At 37.0% G+C, this 18,813-nt stretch overlaps 1 protein-coding gene across 2 annotated transcripts; it reads left to right on the forward strand.

Moving 5' to 3' along the window:
• The first annotated feature begins 11,032 nt into the window (after positions 1 to 11,032).
• On the forward strand, positions 11,033 to 12,037 carry LOC129509271 (L-lactate dehydrogenase B chain-like). 2 transcript variants are annotated; one of them, XM_055324709.1, is made up of 2 exons: positions 11,033 to 11,277; positions 11,452 to 12,037. In XM_055324709.1, the coding sequence occupies exons 1-2, from the start codon at positions 11,033 to 11,035 to the stop codon at positions 12,035 to 12,037; spliced, it is 831 nt and encodes a 276-aa protein (XP_055180684.1). The 2 variants fall into 2 exon arrangements, with proteins under 2 accessions (XP_055180684.1, XP_055180683.1); XM_055324708.1 differs by having other exon boundaries at positions 11,033 to 12,037.
• Positions 12,038 to 18,813: the final 6,776 nt, after the last annotated feature.

The raw sequence follows: 18,813 nt of genomic DNA on the forward strand, positions 1-18,813 counted from the left end.
TAAAGATTTATTTATTTATTCATGAGAGACACACACAGAGAGAGCAAGGCAGAGACAAGAGGCAGAGGGAGAAGCAGGCTCCCCTCAGGGAGCCTGATGTGGGACTCTATCTGGATTCCAGGATTGTGCCCTGAGCTGAACACAGATGCTCAACCACTGAGCCACCCAGGCATCCCAAAGTCTTGGAAGTCTTGTGGGCAGCCATCAGAATTCCAGTGATTAAGGTGATGCCCACTGAGGGAGCTGGAAAGAGCTGTCTTTGTAAATCTTTAGAGGCTGCTCTGTCAGCAGGCCCAATGATGGAGAAGGATAAATGCACCATGGCACAATGTGTGCTCAAAGAAGGAACAGTTAAGATGACAACCACAATGCAATACGAACCAGGGAACTTCACATTTCCTCTGGATCCCAGAGTCTTTGTATAACACTTTGAGGGGCATGGGAGGAAATACTAATGATGGCTGATACGATGAGCAGCTTCCCTACCTTGGTGAGTGAAGGCTCAGATCTGGGAATAATTTGATATGGAAGATAAGTTGAATAATTCCAGTGCTTCATGTTATGGGACAGTTTATGCTTGGTACATGATGATGAAGGATATTGCTTACAATTTCCATTCAAAATTAATTTTTACAAGTCCTATTTTTCCTTTGGGGGGAGGGGCTTTGATTTTGCCTACTGGAAGATGAGGCTTTCCTGAATCAGATGTGAAAGAAAGAAGAAAAGATTGTGGAAACAGCTCTAAGCAAAAAAGTAAGTGACACTGTTGTGGAAAAGGTCAATGCAAATTTTAAGACTAGAAGGTTTTCCAGAATTACTGACTTTAGTTAAATTATGTTTTTTAAGACTGAATTAACAGCTCTTAGAATCCATATACAATTTTTTGTTTTGCAATTTTTTATGGCTGTAATAGGCTTTGCTGTTGAAGGTATGTATGAAAATACCAGTGAGGGAACAGATTTTTTTTTTTCTGATTAAAATGTGTGGAGCTGCTGTGATGATTTCCTCTGTGTTTCCTTTGGCTACAGATAATACCACAAACCCAACTTGGTGACGCACACAGGCAGCTGATAACAGCTGACACATGCGGATCTTAAGCCAAGTGTATATTATCAGAAAACGAGCTAAAAACCCCACAAAATTCCCCACTGACTGACTTAAAAACATTCCTTTTAAAATCTCTTAACAACATAGTAGATGGTCTTTTTAATTTTGCGTGCTAAAACACTTCTGGTGAAATATGAAGTGAGAGTAAACATATGTCCCTTTAGTGAGTATGAGTTAAGTGTAAGTTCTAATGTACTTTTCAACAGTATAGTATCTGAAAATTGCATAAATAATTCATTAGAATTTACAATGAACTATGGGGTAGACTTTATTTGCCTTTTAAAATTTAATTTTAATATTTTAATCAAAGTTCAATATTGACAGAGTTTAAAAAGTCAAATAATACCAAAGGCTTAAAAAGAAAAACAGCAGTCCTATGTTAAATCTCTTTCCATCACAGATTCTGCTCCCTAGAGACACCACTTTCAATTATTTTGTTACTTCTATCATTTACTTTAAATTTTTGAATAAAATGCTTATACTGTTATTCCTTGAGTCTTTATTCCTAAAAAAATTGTTCTGTGACTTCATATATGTAAAATATTAATTCTGGTCTCTTCCTCCACTCACTTCACTCATTGTTCATATTTTTGCCTTCCTTACAATGTAGATTTGATTAAATAATTTTGGTAATTTTATTGGTTAAATTTCATGCTTGATATGATCATTCAGGTATCACTCATCACCTGAACCATAGTGAATTGTGACAGCTCTTTCTAGTACAACTTTTCATTTTCTCTACTACTTGCCTTTGTCAAATTTAGCTGTCTATGCACTCATCATTAATTTATTCCCAAAGTCCAGATCTCCTCTCATTTCTCAGTATGCAGATCTCCTCTCATCTCTCAAGCACATCAGATGTGCTGGCCATGGACCTGCACTGATCAGTTATCCTTTGAGAGAGCCAGCTAGCTATAGGCAGCATAGGGGTCACCTCTAGTTGCTGCTTTTGTGGGAGGCTTAGACCACACTTCCCCTGGGTTGCTCTTAGCCATTCACTGAGCATGGCAGAGGTTTTAGGGCTCATTCCTGTCCTAGTCCAAATGAGCAGACTTTGCTTAGGAATGCCCATCCCTGTTGGCCTGGTCAAAACTTTCTCACAACTGAGCTGTGGTCTGGGGATTTCTCATCTAGTCCTTCCTTCCCTCTCTTCTTTCATAGATGTCAGATTGGCATCCCAATCTGAATGCTCTCCCTGCTTATTCCTGCTCCATCGTCCTTTATCCCCTGCAGACATTAACCCCAATTTATACCTTCATGTCTGAACTCATCTTGGCACCTGCTTCTTGGAGGACATAAATTGGCACAGGGAGTCTGGGAGGGGTCTGAGAAAACAGAAACTAAGATAGGATTTGGGGTTTGGCTTGTTCTTTGCTCAGATGGTGAGGAGAACCTTATCCTGAAAAGAATGTGGGTCCTGGTGCAATTGGAGGCCCAGTTATTCAAGGTTTCACTTATGATTTGGGGAACCAGACAGCCAGAGGGCTGATTATTGCTAAGTTCTATTGATGTTCTACAAGAGATAATGAGAAACTAAGGTATGGTTAACAAATAGTTAACAGTTAACTGTAAGCACCACAGGGAATTTCTGGCAGCTTACAAACAGCCCCATATCTTCTACAGTGGAAGACCATACCCAGCCAAGGAGCAGACACAGGATTTTGTAGTTAAAGTCACAGAGCTGCAGAGACGTTTAAATGCTCAGCCAATGTAGGTCCAGGGACCTTAGTACATGGATTAGAAGACATCTGGGAGAATGTCTCTGGGGATTTTTGGCTTCATAGTTCCCCAAACCCTCAGAATTTATAGATGTTGTCCCCTTCTTCTTAGCAAGGACTATTTATTTTTCTTGTTGGAAGATGTTGCAGAAGCCTCTACCCTACAAGACAACAAGTGTTCCTTCAGGAATTCCCCACCCTCTCTCCTAGTTATGAAGCTGGTAATCTAAATCCCAAACCCAACCCCACTGGGGTTTTATGCTGAGCTGATAAGAGAGGAAAGAAATAACACACCGAAGGAGTGTTGAGAATTATTTAACATGTACTGGCAGGAGCCAGAGGAGTATGTTTGTGATTGGATTTTGATGAGACTCAATCAGGGGTCCCCAGGAGTAAGACTGTATAAAAAAAAACTTTTTGACCTGGGGTTGCTTCCATGCGATGTAGGATTTAACACTCTAGCAAGGACCCCTGGCAGTGGAACAAACTTACTGTTCTGTTGGATCTTAGAAACCAGATGAAACAATCACCTGAATGAAGTGGAAATGGCAGACACTAGAAGAAGGAATACAAAGGCTAAGGGAAGTGGTCCCTCACAAGGCATGAAGATTTTTCCCAGATCCTAATGCCTAATAGAAAGCATACACCATGGAAGTGGCACTAAATAACCAAACAGACAAAATGACTTGGCCATTTGGCATGATCATATCCAGTCCCTATGATCAGTCACTCTGGAACTGATGGGGTAGAGATACGAACACTCTGGAATGTGAACAGAGTGGCCATGATGCTAGAGATGGGGGTATACCTGGATCCAATAGAAAGATCTCCCATGTACCAAGGCCTATGTATTTACTGCTGCCTCTGAATGTCCAACTTGTCAGTAACCAAGACCAATGCTGAACTCCTGATAGAGCATTATTATTTTAGGAGACCAAATAGACGGTTGGTGGCAAGTCAACCATATGGGGGCCTCTTACCTCCTGTTTAATGGCCTCTATTTTCTATTTAAAGTTGGAAGCAAGTCTGTCTGCTTACAGGGGGGGATTTGGTAAAAAGAGTGGTGACAAAAGAAAGCAGTTAACTATGGGATTTAGTAGGTGCTAGTTATTTATGCACCAATCAGTGGGTTTTTAGAAACTATATTTGAGTACTAACAGTGTTGGGCATTTGTGTTGAACTCTCTTCCAGCATTATTTATGATTTATCATATATCATTTGGAGAATTACTTAATATTTTCTCTATTTTATAGGAAAGGGATGGTATGTTAATTCCCCAGAACATTCCTTTCCTCATTTTATATATATTTAGTGAGCTCTAATACCAAGCATCATTCTCAGCATAGTAAGTAAAAGTGTCATCAATAAAGCAAACCAAGGGCTGTATGATTTCAGAATCCAGTTTCTTTTTTTTTTTAAGATTTATTTATTTATTCATGAGGGACACAGAGAGAGAGGGAGGCAGAGACATAGGCAGAGGGAAAAACAGGCTCCTCAAAGGGAGCCCCATGCAGGACTCGATTCTGGATTCCAGGATCACGATCTGAGCAGAACACAGGCACCCAACTGCTGAGACACCCAGGCACCCCATCAGAATCCATTCTTTACAGTGGGTCAATAAAAATGGCCCAATAACGTAAATATGTTTGCATGTGAACCTTCTTTTGGGTTTACCATTGTGATGAGATAGGGAGCTACTGCTTCATACAACATGGGCAAATAAATTGTTTCATAACTATTTAAATTATTTCAAGTACATTTAAATTATCAAAGGTAAGTCTGGAAGTTGAACTCCAATATAATTTCTCTATTGTAATTAGAAAGATGGATTAATAACTTGTCTTTTTAATGTAATTTCCTTCTTGTATATTCAAAATGCAACATCTTCAAGCATTTTCAAACTGTTGTAGTAAGATTATTGCTAATTCATAACTTAGGATATTTCACTTTGGTGAAGTTTACAATGTCACTTACTTTGAAGAAATAATGTGGTAATCAGTGATAGTTTACATAAAATTACAGGAAAGCTTGTGAATTTGAAGAGTGATGGAGGTTGTATTTAACTCATTTTTTAAAACAAGCTATTTTATTGATGGCTGATTTCTTTGTTAGTGACTTCTGCATTTGTTGAGACGCACTCAAATGCTATTTACTTGTACAATGTTATTAGAGTTATAATATTCAACTTTTTTTGAAAAAAATTTATGATTTAAGATTTCTATGCTTCTGGGTTTCCTTTTTTTTCCTTTTTTGTAACACATGCAACTTTTCTGTTTATATGTTCACATCTAGTTTTTATTTTTGAGAGGCAGGATTTCGTTTGTGTTTTTCTGTTTGAGAGAAACAAACAGCATTAGCCACCTTGTGCATGTGAGACTTTTGTGAGAAAAATGAAATGCTGTCGCATATTTAAAACCATTCTAAAAAACAACAATACAGCCATGAGAGTAAGTGCCATCTCACAGTGGTTACTGCTATAGCCGCAGTTGTGGCACAATTTTGGCAAACAAGACTAACAGGGCTGAACACCTTTCAAAGCAATTTTTATCTTGGAACAAATATAGAGATGAATTACTCAGCAAGGACTTGGCAAGAAAGATGGGTTACTATGAGCAAATGCTGGTGAATTTAATGACTCTTTGGGAACATGTAGTCACTCACAAGTCTCTGGGGGTCTAAATTTGGGTAATTCACAAGGGTAAAATTGCCCAGTCTAGTTGAAAGAGGCAGACTTATACATTGTTTTTAGACAGCAATTTTGACATGAGAGGAACACAGGAAACTAGACAGGACATAGTAATATTATGTTAATGACTTTCATTTTGTCATGGTGCAACAGTTAATTGATTCCATGAGGAAGATGGAACAAAAGTGAATTCCTAGAAATGTCTTTCTCCTTCTAGGAGGAGAACAATTAATTAGGCAGGATATCTAATTTTAAATCTCTTTGATTCAAAAAGAAATTTTTCTAATAAGTAGGGATTCAGAGTGTGGGGAAATGTCATTTGACTAAAGGGAAAAATACTTTGAAATATTCACATTCCCTTAAACAACTAAATTAGATTAAACACACCCTGTTTGGTTTTGCTGGACACTGGGCTGTTTGAAGGGATGATTTACCAAGTATAACATATTCTCTTGTTTCTCAATATATTTCTCTTCCCAGGCCTTCAAAATACTGGGCCTGTTATCTATTCCTGCATTTCACCACTGAAATAAAATTAATACAAATATATGTTTCTGAACACAGTTAAAGCTTTTCATGTGTTTCTTCTACTTCCATCCAAGATGGAGTAATAAAGACTTGTCATTTGAAGGAAATAGAAAACCTGGCAATATATTTATAAAACAATGGTTTTTAGACATTGGACAAAAGATAACACAGGACTGTGATATCCTATAGAAAAGAGACAAAGTAAGGTCTACAACTATATTAGTTTACTGCTTAGCTTATGGAAGGTGCAGTCAGAGATCAGAGAGCTTGCTAAAATGAGGAGAAAGAAAATTGAACCCACAAAAGCCAAATTAGCTAGAATTTGCAGGACAATGTACCAGTGAGGAGGGAGCAGCACAGAGATAGAGCTCTAGTGACATGCAGAGACCTCCCACAAGTGTTTGGTTGAATACTCATCTCCATAATGCATGAGAGAAAACTGTCTGAAATCAGGGTGGGGAACATATTACAAAGAGACTAGGGCGAAAAATTCTTAGAGCTCAGACTGGCTGCTAATAGTCTATGTTTCCACCATCCAAGTGGAAATAATTTGTCATACAAAAGTCATTGGGTAGGATGCTTAGAAGAGTTTCAGCTTAGTTGTGGTCATAAATTGGCTCTATGCTAAAGGCTGCTTTTGACATATCTCTATAAAACTTGAAACCTTTAAGCTTCAAAATGATTTACCCCATTCCGAGTAACTTAACTGCATGCCAGAACAAAATCCTATGTTGTTTAAAGGAATACAGCAAAACCCAGCAAAGAACAACATAAAATTCAGAATGAATGGCATCAACTACAAAACTAACTAGCCATGCAAAGAAGCAGAAAATGTGATCATTATTTTTTTTAAAGATTTTATTTGTTTGAAGGAGAGAGCACAGAGGGAGAGTGAGAGGGAGAAGCAGATTCCCTGCTGAGTGGAGAGCCCTACAACACGCTTGATCCCAGGACCCTGAGATCATGACCTGAGCTGAAGGCAGATCCTTAACTGACGGAGCCACCCTGGTACCCCCAGAACATGTGATTATAATTACATGAAAATAGAAATGAATCTAGAAAATATCCCTGGAAATTAAAAAGATTATGAAACTAGCAAATGAGGATGTTAAAACAATAATTATATATGTGCTCGATATATTAAAAAAGGTACATGATGAAAAGAGAAAAATAGCCCAAATGGAACTTCTAGAGCTGAAAAGTACAATATGCAAAATGGATAATACAGTTGATTAGGGTCAACAGCTCATTAGACAGCGTAGAAAACAGCAAGCTCTCAGCCATAGAGACTATCCAAAAGGAAAAGCACAGTGAGGAAGAAAAGATGGAGACAAATGAGCAGAGCATCAGGGACCTGTGGGATAATGTTAGGCTGTCTAATATACATGTAATTGGAGTCATATGTGAAGGTGGGTGGGAAACAGAAAAATATTCAGCAAAAAGGGACCAGATATACTTCCAATTTTGAATATAAAAGGAAACCAGAGGAAAAAAGACTCATCAGGTACAGGAACAAAGAGAAGAATTATCACAGATTTCTTGTCAAAAACCATGCAAACTAAAAGATAGCTTTACTTTTGTTTTTTAAAAAGTAACTTTAATGTTCTGGAAGGAAAAAACTTTGAATTTCATAATACAATTTGTTTCAAAATGAAGGCAAATGAAGTGTTCTCTCTCTCTCTCTCTCTCTCTCTCACACGCACACACACACACACACACACATAGCTGAGAAAATTTGTTGCTGGTAGACCTATACAAGAAATGTTAAAGAAAATTTTTCAGTCAGAAGGTTCATAAACTATATTTTTCTTGATTAAACCTACTTATAAATATTGACATTCTTCTTTTAATCTGGTGTATTTTACCATAAAATTTATATTACCTGAAATCAATATTGCATTTTTACTTATTTTTGTCAAAACTAGCTGCCCTCATCTTTTCATTTGTAATATTTCTAATATATTTATTTAGGTATATCTTTTCCAATGATGATACTTTTTTTTTTCAAGGATGATACTTTGAAAGCTGTTCTATAGATGACTCTGGAGTGTTTCTGAGGCTTTATTTTTTATGTAAGTATGTTTATATTCTAAATTTTAGGGAATATTGGTTTATGTGCATGCATATAAATGGCCCACATTTTCTTTGCTTTTATATTTTATTTTTTAGGAGGCTACTAAACTGTTGGCTAAAGTGGTTGTCATTTTACAGTTCAACCATAATTTAAAAAAAAACATTTACTTGCTTTGCCAGTTTAAAAAAATTATACATTTTAGAAGTTTTTTTAAAAAAACTGAGATAAAAAATAAATAAACTGAGATAAAATTAGTATATTACATAACTTTTAGGTATACAACATTATAATTCAACATCCATTTGTGTTACAAAGTGATCATCACCAAAGCCTATTTACTATCTGTCACCATATATAATTGACCTCCTTTATCTATATTGCTCACCCTCCAATTCTCTTCCCCTCTGATAATCATCTATGTGTTCTCTATGTTTATTAGATTTTTGTATTGTTTCGTCTATTTGTTTCGTTTATTTAGATTCCACATATGAAAGAAATCATATGGTATTTGTGTTTCTGTGACTTAATTCACTTAGCTTAATACCTTCAAGGTCCAGCCATGTTGTCACAAATGCCAAGATTTAATTCTTCTTTATGGTGAGTAGTATTTTTTTAATGTCAAAATATAGAAGTTACCAAAAGAATTAGTTTTTCACTAAGTGAATCAATTAGTTCCTGGGGCATTGGCCATTTATTACATTGATAATATCAGTTGATAGGACAAGAAAATTTGCTGTATGATAGGTGCCTTAGTATACATGTACTTCTTTTCTTCTTCTTCTTCTTCTTCTTCTTCTTCTTCTTCTTCTTCTTCTTCTTCTTCTTTTCTTCTTCTTCTTCTTCTTCTTCTTCTTCTTCTTCTTCTTCTTCTTCTTCTTCTTCTTCTTCTTCTTTTCTTCTTCTTCCTACATATACTTCTAAAAACACAGGGGTCTGACACTTCAGCGAATCTTTTGGAATCCAAGAATCTTGGGCATGAAAAGAGATAGCTTCACAAACAATGAATTGCTGAACTCTTCAACATTTAGTAGGCTTGCTTAAATTTTGGCAGCAATTTATTCCACTTATTGGAGTACTGCCCATTTTATTAACTGGGTAACCTAAAAATGTGCCAGCATTGAGTAAGGCTTGAGCAAGAGAAGAACTCCATTTGGCCCAGGCTGCAGTACAGGCAGTTCAACTTCTTGATTTCTTGTGTCCAACGGAATTCCACATTGCTTAAAGTACCTATGGAAGATCAGAATGCTATGGCAGGCACTGATAAGAGAATTGGAGAGGAGACTCATACCTTTGATTTGAGAGATAGCGGGGATTGTGGTGAGGGCATTGTCTCCCCCATCACCAAAAAAGGTGGCAGGAACTTACTGGGACTGAGTCCATGCACAACTTCTGCCTCTCTCCTTCAGATGGACAAGTCTATGATATATTCTGTAAACTCATCAAGAGGTACCAGCAGAAAAGAATGTCTCAATACCCTACAACCAAAGACCAGCAAGAATACATCTGCTGTTGAACAAATTTGGTCTAATGTTTGTTACAGAGAAAGTAACGCATAGGGAACTGTGGGACATCTATGTAAGAAACTGTTAAAAATGATTTACACGTTTTAAACTGTGTTAGATATTCTGGAGGAGAGTTCAAGATAACTGTTCTTTGTTCAGGATTGAATGTGGTCAGGAAGCAAGGTTGATTCTATGATTGGGTATCTTAAATCTTACCTATAAGATGGGAGGAATAAAGTGAGGTTATATCTGTAACTGGTAAAGAAGTAGTAGGCACTCATATGAACATGGTTAGGAAGATACTTGGTTGTTTTTTTTTTTTTTTTTACTTGGTTGTTTTTAATGGCTTGGGCAATGTTCATGTTTTTATCTGTTTTAAGATATAATTATAATATGATTTTTTTTGTCCTAATCATTACAATCAGAGTGACCTTCTCTGATGCTGAAGGTCTGTGAAATTACTCTTGCCTAACAGAACACCGAGACCTAGCTGTGAGTGTCAGGCCAGTTCTTAGCAAAACCAAAGTCTAGCTGATAGTTCCAGGCCAGTCCTGTCTGTTGGGGGCTGTTTTTCTCTCTAAAGAGCCACCGTTGGGATCCCTGGGTGGCCCAGCGGTTTGGCGCCTGCCTTTAGTCCAGGGCGCGATCCTGGAGACCCGGGATCGAATCCCACATCGGGCTCCCGGTGCATGGAGCCTGCTTCTCCCTCTGCCTGTGTCTCTGCCTCTCTCTCTCTCTCTCTCTGTGACTATCATAAATAAATAAAAAAAATTTAAAAAAAATAAAAATTAAAGAGCCACCGTTCACAGCATGAATCTCAATAACACCTATTTATCTTGAACTTTTATCCCTCCTTGTCTCATTCTTCCTGGTTTTTCACTAGTACTCTTTGGAATGGAATCTGGCTCAGACCACTTTATTCTGGTTTGCACCTTCATTCTTTTCCAGACATGATAACTCAAACTGAGACATTCTTTTTGGGAAACAAAAATATTCTAAGTATTCTTCTTTTGGATGGGGGCAGCTCAGGATTGGCTCCTGGCAGCAGCCTTCTGTGGTGGCCATGTGGAAAGCATGCAGCATCTATCAGACTTGTCCTGGAGCAATGTGCCTGAGGAGCAGACAACAACCACATCCCACATCCTTTCAGATATCTTGCTCTTACATAAACCTCTAAGTGCAACTATAATCCTGAAAAATTAAAAAAGAAGATAGGTAGTAAAATTCTAATGTTATGAAGGAAAAAAATTAGAATGAACTAAGAATATCATCTATTGGTTATATTATGTTTCTACTACCAAAAAGGCTTAAAACAGTGATCAAGAAAATAAAGAGGCGGATCCTGTGCCGGAGGAGACGCAGGCAGCTAACCTGGTCTCCTTCGTGTGACCCTTACAGCCGCTGGTCTCAGGGCACAATGGCAACTCTTAAGGAAAATCTGATTGCACCAGTTGCAGAAGAAGAGGCCGCGATCCCAAACAATAAGATCACTGTAGTGGGTGTTGGACAAGTTGGTATGGCATGTGCCATCAGCATTGTGGGAAAGTCTCTGGCTGATGAACTTGCCCTTGTGGATGTTTTAGAACATAAAATCAAAGGAGAAATGATGGATCTACAGCATGGGAGCTTATTTCTACAGACACCTAAAATTGTGGCAGATAAAGATTACTCTGTGACTGCCAATTCTAAGATTGTGGTGGTGACTGCAGGAGTCCGCCAGCAGGAGGGAGAGAGCCGCCTCAGTCTGGTGCAAAGGAATGTTAATGTCTTCAAATTCATTATTCCTCAGATAGTCAAGTACAGTCCTGATTGTATCATAATTGTGGTTTCCAACCCAGTGGATATTCTTACATATGTTACCTGGATACTAAGTGGACTACCCAAGCACCGTGTGATTGGAAGTGGGTGTAATCTGGATTCTGCTAGGTTTCACTATTTTATGGCTGAAAAACTTGGCATTCATCCCAGCAGCTGCCATGGATGGATTTTGGAAGAACATGGTGACTCAAGTGTGGCTGTGTGGAGTGGAGTGAATGTGGCAGATGTTTCTCTTCAGGAACTGAATCCAGAAATGGGAACAGACAACAACGGTGAAAATTGGAAGGAAGTACATAAGATGGTGGTTGAAAGTGCCTATGAAGTCATCAAGCTAAAAGGATATACCAAGTGGGCTATTGGATTAAGTGTGGCTGATCTCAATGAATCCTTGTTGAAAAATCTCTCCAGGATTCATCCAGTGTCAACAATGGTAAAGGGCATGTATGGTATTGAGAACGAAGTCTTCCTGAGTCTTCCATGTATCCTGGATGCTCGGGGCTTAACCAGTGTGATCAATCAGAAGCTGAAGGATGATAAGGTTGCCCAGCTCAAGAAAAGTGCAGATACTTTGTGGGACATCCAGAAAGCCCTAAAAGATCTGTGATGTGACTTCTGGCTTCTAGGCTATAGAAATTTAAAACCATGATGTGATTAACTGTGAGCCTTTAGTTTTTCATCCATATACATGGATCACAGTTTGCTTTTATCTTCCTAAATATGTTAATCTGGGCTCACAGAATCAAAGCCCATGCTTGGTTTAATGCTTGCAATATGAGCCTTGAACAAATAAAATTAACTATTGTAGTGTGGAAAAAAAAAAGAAAATAAAGAAAATCCCAAATTCGTGGCTTGACAATTCAGACTTATAATTAGAAGTATTGACAGTGGCCAACTGAGGGCATGGTCTAAGAGAGGGGAAAAGGAAAGCCAGGTATTTAAATTTTCTTATATGTATTACTTTGTATATGTAAAAATTTTCTACAACAAGTATGTATTACTTTTGTACCCATGCCTGGTATTAACTTACACTATAAAGTTATTATTATTACATCTATCTGAATAGAAATTATAACTGATCTTGTTTGTATTGTTTATATTTTTTCACTAAAAATACCAACTCATACTTATGAAACTGAAAATTCTTGGTCTTTCTAAAAACTCCTGAAAATAAGAAGCAAAATTCCCACCTCTTGGTCATGTATATATGTCATTGGTAGTTATAGAAGCTACTAATGAGCCCATGCTTATTTGTAGTCAAATCCATGATGAGAGAGATCACAGGACATTAAGCAAGTAGCAGACCAACGGCAACATCCTAAGTTGCTGTGGGCAGATAGATAGATACTTAAATGGGTCATACAGGAAATGTTACGACATTCACTTTTGTGGGAGTGGGGGCAGGTAGAGTCTGTTTTCAGCTCTAGCTTCAGCCAGGAAATGTCTTTTTCTACTGAAAGAAGTGTCATTCTACCAATCCCCCTTTCCATTTCCACACTCTTGTAAAAAGTCAGGTTCAGTCAGTGGCTAAAGCACATGGGCCTGTCCATTATGAGAAGACAGATTGTTCATGGGAAGAGACTGAGTGAGACTATTGGGTACAGAGCGTATCAGCAGGACTCAGAACCTTGCATGGTAATTGGTTGATGCAGACTCACCACCTAATGATGGTGAGCGATCAAAGAGTAAAATGGAGAGAAAGAGCACAAAGATCTTGAGACAGTGCAGTAGAGTGGGGCAAGAATAAACAAGGGATACGATGCACAGAAAGGACCCAAATGATGTTAGGACTAAGCCCTCCACTGGTACTCATAGTTATCTGGACGTCATTATGATTGAGAAATTAGGAAGTATAGGTACACATCTGAAGGTACAAATTGAAAATCTCAGTATATTACCAAAGTAATCAATATGATTAAAAAGATAAACTACAAATTTGAAAAATATTAGCCACAAAGCAGTTATCATTTCTTTCTTTCTCAGTATGTGCCTGATATTGTGCTGAGGAGTTTATGTGCCTTGGTATGTGTGATTCTCACAATACTTTGAGGTAGGCACTGTTATTTCCTTCATTTGGAAACTTGATGTTCAGAAGCACCAAATAACTTCCTTAATCCTGTGGCAAACTGCTGGCAGGGCTTGATTCAGACCCAGATGACTGATTCCAGACTCTGCATTCTTAATCACTGTGTAGACAGACTGTCTTTTCAAACTCACCAAAGGTCATTATCAAATATTTTGTGAAGAGCATTGGAAACCCATCATTATCTATAGCATATTCCTCAGAGTTTTGGGAGTATGACTGGGTAGAGAACATTTTGGAGTGCAGATTTAGCATCTTGCAACAGATTTTGTTATTATGGAACAAGGTATTAGCAAGGTATGGAACATTTTCAGTTACTGATATTTGTGGATAATTGGGTCATGTGGACTGCACCAAGTATTAAATGACAAGTTGTGGTGCCTCGACTGAGCAGGAAAGGTAATTAAATTCTTAGTAAGGTTCATTTCTCTCTGGGGAAGCTACTTTTCACACTTCTGCAGTGTGAAATGCTACCACAGAGGTTCTTAACAGTTGGCAAGTGTTGATCTAGATTGAAAGGTTGTGTAGTGAATAAATTTGTTTTGGAATCAAATAAATATCACTTAAATTTGGAAATAGATACATTTATAGAGGGTTATAAACTTATAAGGTAATAAAAGTAAGCACCCAAAATATGAGAACATTTTTTTAAATTTCATATGAAAATTTGTTTGGAAATCAGTAAATATTTTGCAAAAATAGGAACATCTCTTACATTTTTTGTTTCTATGGGTTCAATTTTTTAGATCCACGTATAAGTGCAATCATATAGTATTTGTCTTTCTCTGTGCGATTTATTTTAATTAGCATAATGACCACAAATTTCATCCATGTTGTTGCAACTGGCAAGATTTCTTCTTGCCTCTTCCTGAATTATATATAAATATATATGGCATATAATATACATTTATATGGCATTTTCTTTCTTCTTCCATACATTGACAGACTCTTAGGTTGTTTCTGTGTCTTGACTATTGTGACTAAGGCATCAATAAACATGCAAGTGCAAATATCTCCTTGAGAAAGTGATTTCATTTACTTTGGTACAGAAAAGTGGGATTGCTGGATCATACGGTAGTTCTATTTTTAATTTTTTGAGGAACCTCCAGACAGTTTTTCCTTTTTTTTTTTCCAGACAGTTTTTCCATAGTGGCCATGGCAATTTACATTCCCACCAACAGTACATAAGAATTCCCTTTCCTTCACGTTCTTGCCAACACTAATCTCTTGCCTTTTTCATAATAGCCATCCTTACAGGTGTGAGATGATATCTCATTTGATTTGCATTACCCTGATTATTAGTAATGTTAAGCACCTTTTCATGTACCTGTTGGTTGTCTGTATGTCTTCTTTGGAAAAATATCTATTCATAACTAACATCATATGCAATGGTGAAAAACAGCTTTTCCTCTAAGGTCAGGAAAAGACAAAGATATCTATTCTTACGTCTTTTATTCAATGCAGTAGTAGAAGTCTGCCACAGCAAGCAGACAAGAAAAAGAAATAAGAGGCATCCATATTGGTAAAAAAGAAGTTAAACTGTCACTTTTTGCACATGACATGATACTATACTAAACAAACAAACAAACAAAACTAAAGATTCCACAAAAAACCCTGTTAGAAGTAATAAATGAGTTCAGTAAAATTGCAGGATGCAAAATTAATATCTAGAAAATCAGTAGCCTTACTATACACTAATGAAGTAGCAAAAAGACAAATTAAGAAAACACTTCCATTTACAATTGCACCAAAAAGAATAAAATATCTAGGAATAAACTTACCCAAAGAAGTGAAAGGCTGAAACTATATAAAACACTGATGAAAGAAATTGAAGGTGACACAAAGAAATGGAAATACAGTCCATGCTCATAGATTACAAGAATCGATATTGTTAAAATGTCAATACTACTTGAAGTGACCTATAGGTAGAAAGCAATCCTTATCAAAACATCAATAACATTTTTCACCAAACTAGAACAAACAATACTAAAATTTGTATGGAACCACAAAAAAAACTGAATAGCTAAAGAAATCTTGAGAAAGAATAAAACTCAAAGTATCTCAATTCCATATTTCAAGATATCCTGCAAAGCTGTAGTCCCCAAAACAGTATAAACACATAGATCAATGGAGCAGAATGGAGTCCAGGAATAAACCTACATTTACATGGTCAATTATTCTGTGACAAAGGAGATGAGAATATACAATGAGGAAAAGACAAACTTTTTAATAAATAGTGCTGGAAAACTGGACAGTTAAATGCAAAAGAATGTAACTGAGCCACTTTCTTATTAAACCATACACAAAAATAAACTCAAAATAGATTAAAGACTTAAATGTGAGGCCTGAAGCCATAGCGTTCCTAGGAGAGAACATAGGCAGTAACTTCCTTTGACATTGACTGTAGAAGCTTTTTTCTAGGTAGGTCTCCTCAAGCAAGGGAAGAGAAGCAAAAATAAACTATTGTGATTGCATCAAAATAAAAAGAGTTTTCACAGCAAAGGAAACCATCAACAAAATATCTCCTGCATTTTTTAAAATTTTTATTTATTTTTATGATAGTCACACACACAGAGAGAGAGAGAGGCAGAGACACAGGCAGAGGGAGAAGCAGGCTCCATGCACCGGGAGCCCAACGTGGGACTCGATCCCGGGTCTCCAGGATCACGCCCTGGGCCAAAGGCAGGCGCTAAACCGCTGTGCCACTCAGGGATCCCCTATCTTCTGCATTTTTAATTGATATATTTCTCCCTAGATTAGCCTGAGGCATAAGAACCACAGAGTCAAGTTTTTAATAGTTGGGTCTGAAGCATTTCTTTTTTTCCATGAGGAATAAGTAGATCTAGCCTGGTAGATTTTATAAATGCCCAGGTTTTTATTTGAAATACATTATTTTATCTGACTGCCACTTTCTCATTGTAGATTAATATTAATATCTGACATACAGATTATTAGATATTCCTAATAGTGATTTTTCTGGCTTTCAAGGCTCATTCTTTTATTCAATGAATATTCACTGAAAGCCTTTGAAGGGGTCAAGCTCTCTTATGGTTCTGGAAACCATATACTTGGTCACAAGACAGACGATGTCCCTGCCCTTTTGGAGCAAGCCCTCTCATCAGGAAAGCTAGACAGTATTTAAAATTTAAAACTATATGTATCAGATGGTGATGAGTGCTCTGATGAAAATAAAGCAAAGTTCTTTAATAGGGAGGAACCTGGAGCTCCTTTTGTGTAGGCAGTTAGGGAAGACCCAGATGGCCAGCAGGAAGCACTGGTGCAAAATCAGTGAAAGCGCATCCCAGGCAGGGGAACTGATAGAGCACCCAGCCAAGAACCAAGAAGCAATCTGTTCAAGAACAGGATTATACAAATAACAGACAGCTTTATCTAGACAAAATAACCAGAGGATTACGTAGCATACTCTCTGTTGGTTAGGCCCCAATTCTATCCTTTCAAGTATCAACTGCCCATTTTGATAACACTGTTTTCTCTCTTTTTTATTTCAATTCAATTTGCCAATGTATAATACATCATTAATTTCAAATATAGTTTTCAATAATTTATCAGTTGAGTATAACACCAAGTGCTCATCATATCACATACCCTCCTTAATGCCCATCACCCAATTACCCCATCCCTCTGCTCATCTCCCCTTCAGCAACCCTTAGTTTGTTTCCCAGAGTTGAGTCTTTCATGGTTTGTCTCCCTCTCTGATTTTTTTCCCATTCAGTTTCCCCTTCTTCCCTTATGGTCCTCTGCATTATTTCTTATATTCTGCATATGAGTGAAACCATATAATGGTCTGATTGACTTATTTCACTCAGCATAGTACCCCCCAGTTCCATTCATGTTGATGTAAATAAATGGTATTTATCATTTATCTTTTCCGATGGCTGAGTAATATTCCATTGTGTATGTAGGTATCTATATCCATTGTGTGTGTGTGTGTGTGTATATATATATATATATATATATAATATATATATATCTTCTTTATCCATTCATCTGTCGAAGGACATCTCAGTAACACTGTTTTATTCACGAAGATGGCAGAAACAACAAAATTGACATTCTTGCATAGTGAAGAAAAGACTTATCTGTGGATGACCTGGAGAAGCTGAGTAATACAGCTATGACCAGTTTAATTGTTAATATATTAAGCATCAATTAAAGAGTTCATAGTTAATTTTCTATTAAAACTCTGAAGGAGGAAGACTATAATAAATATGACACAGAACCCAGCTTTATGTTAGAGCATGTTACTGAGAAAATATGCTACCTAACTCACAAGTTAAATATTGTTCATAGGGCTTTATTGGGAGGACCACGCTTCTGGATGTTTTTTAATCACAATGCATCCCAGCAGCACCGGCCCAAGCCTGTTATTTCCACCTGTAGCTCACGTGGATTTACTGTGGTGCTGATGTGCATAAATGTGGTTGTTTCTGCGGTTTTCATGCAGGTTCTGGAGAGTTACAGATTGTACGAAAGGTCGTAGGTCAGTTTACCTTTCCAGATACAGAACAAAGCAAAATTCTAAAATGCTGGTGCTTAGCAAAGTAATCTTCTAAGTTTAGTTTGGCTTCCCATGATTAAAAACAAAGAACAAATAAACAAAAAAACTTAAAAATAATTAAATATCATTAGCACAGAGTAATACCCTTGAGCCTATGGAGAAAACAAACAATAAATACACACACAATCTCTCAATTATGACTGCTGCTCTTATCCCTCTTTTCATTGTGTCTTAGCTGTGCTTTTTTCCTAAAGCTTGAGAACATTTTGTGGTATTTTTGATGGGAGAAAGGGTAATACAAAACATTAAGGGTCTTTAACTCATAGGAACTTGTGGAAAAAGGGAAAGATAATGGAGTCATTACAACTAAGCAAGCTAAGTGATCCAGGTTGTAAATATATTGGTAATTCGAGGATATTTAGAAATTTCTACTGATAAAGTTAATTAAGGAGTATCCTAGTTGGATACTCCAACCTTAAAAATTTCTTTCTGATATTTTAATATTTATTTAAGATTTTAGTGAGAGATGTTCTCTTTTTTGGGTCTTCCTTTTCCTCCTTTTGTCTCTTTATGGTAAGTTCAATCTTAGGGAGCAAAATGAATCTTTTTAAAGAAACAATAATTTCTGTTACTAAATTGCAGAATGGGAAGATGTGTTCTTAATTGTAGTTATCCTTAACCCTGACTATGCATTGGAATCGCCTAGACTCCTGCTTCTCAAACCTTATGTGCATGTGAATCATCTGGGGGGATTTTATTTTATTTCATTTTATTTTAATTT

Source organism: Nyctereutes procyonoides, unplaced genomic scaffold (genome assembly GCF_905146905.1).
Source record: "Nyctereutes procyonoides isolate TBG_1078 unplaced genomic scaffold, NYPRO_anot_genome, whole genome shotgun sequence".
Lineage (NCBI taxonomy): Eukaryota > Metazoa > Chordata > Mammalia > Carnivora > Canidae > Nyctereutes > Nyctereutes procyonoides.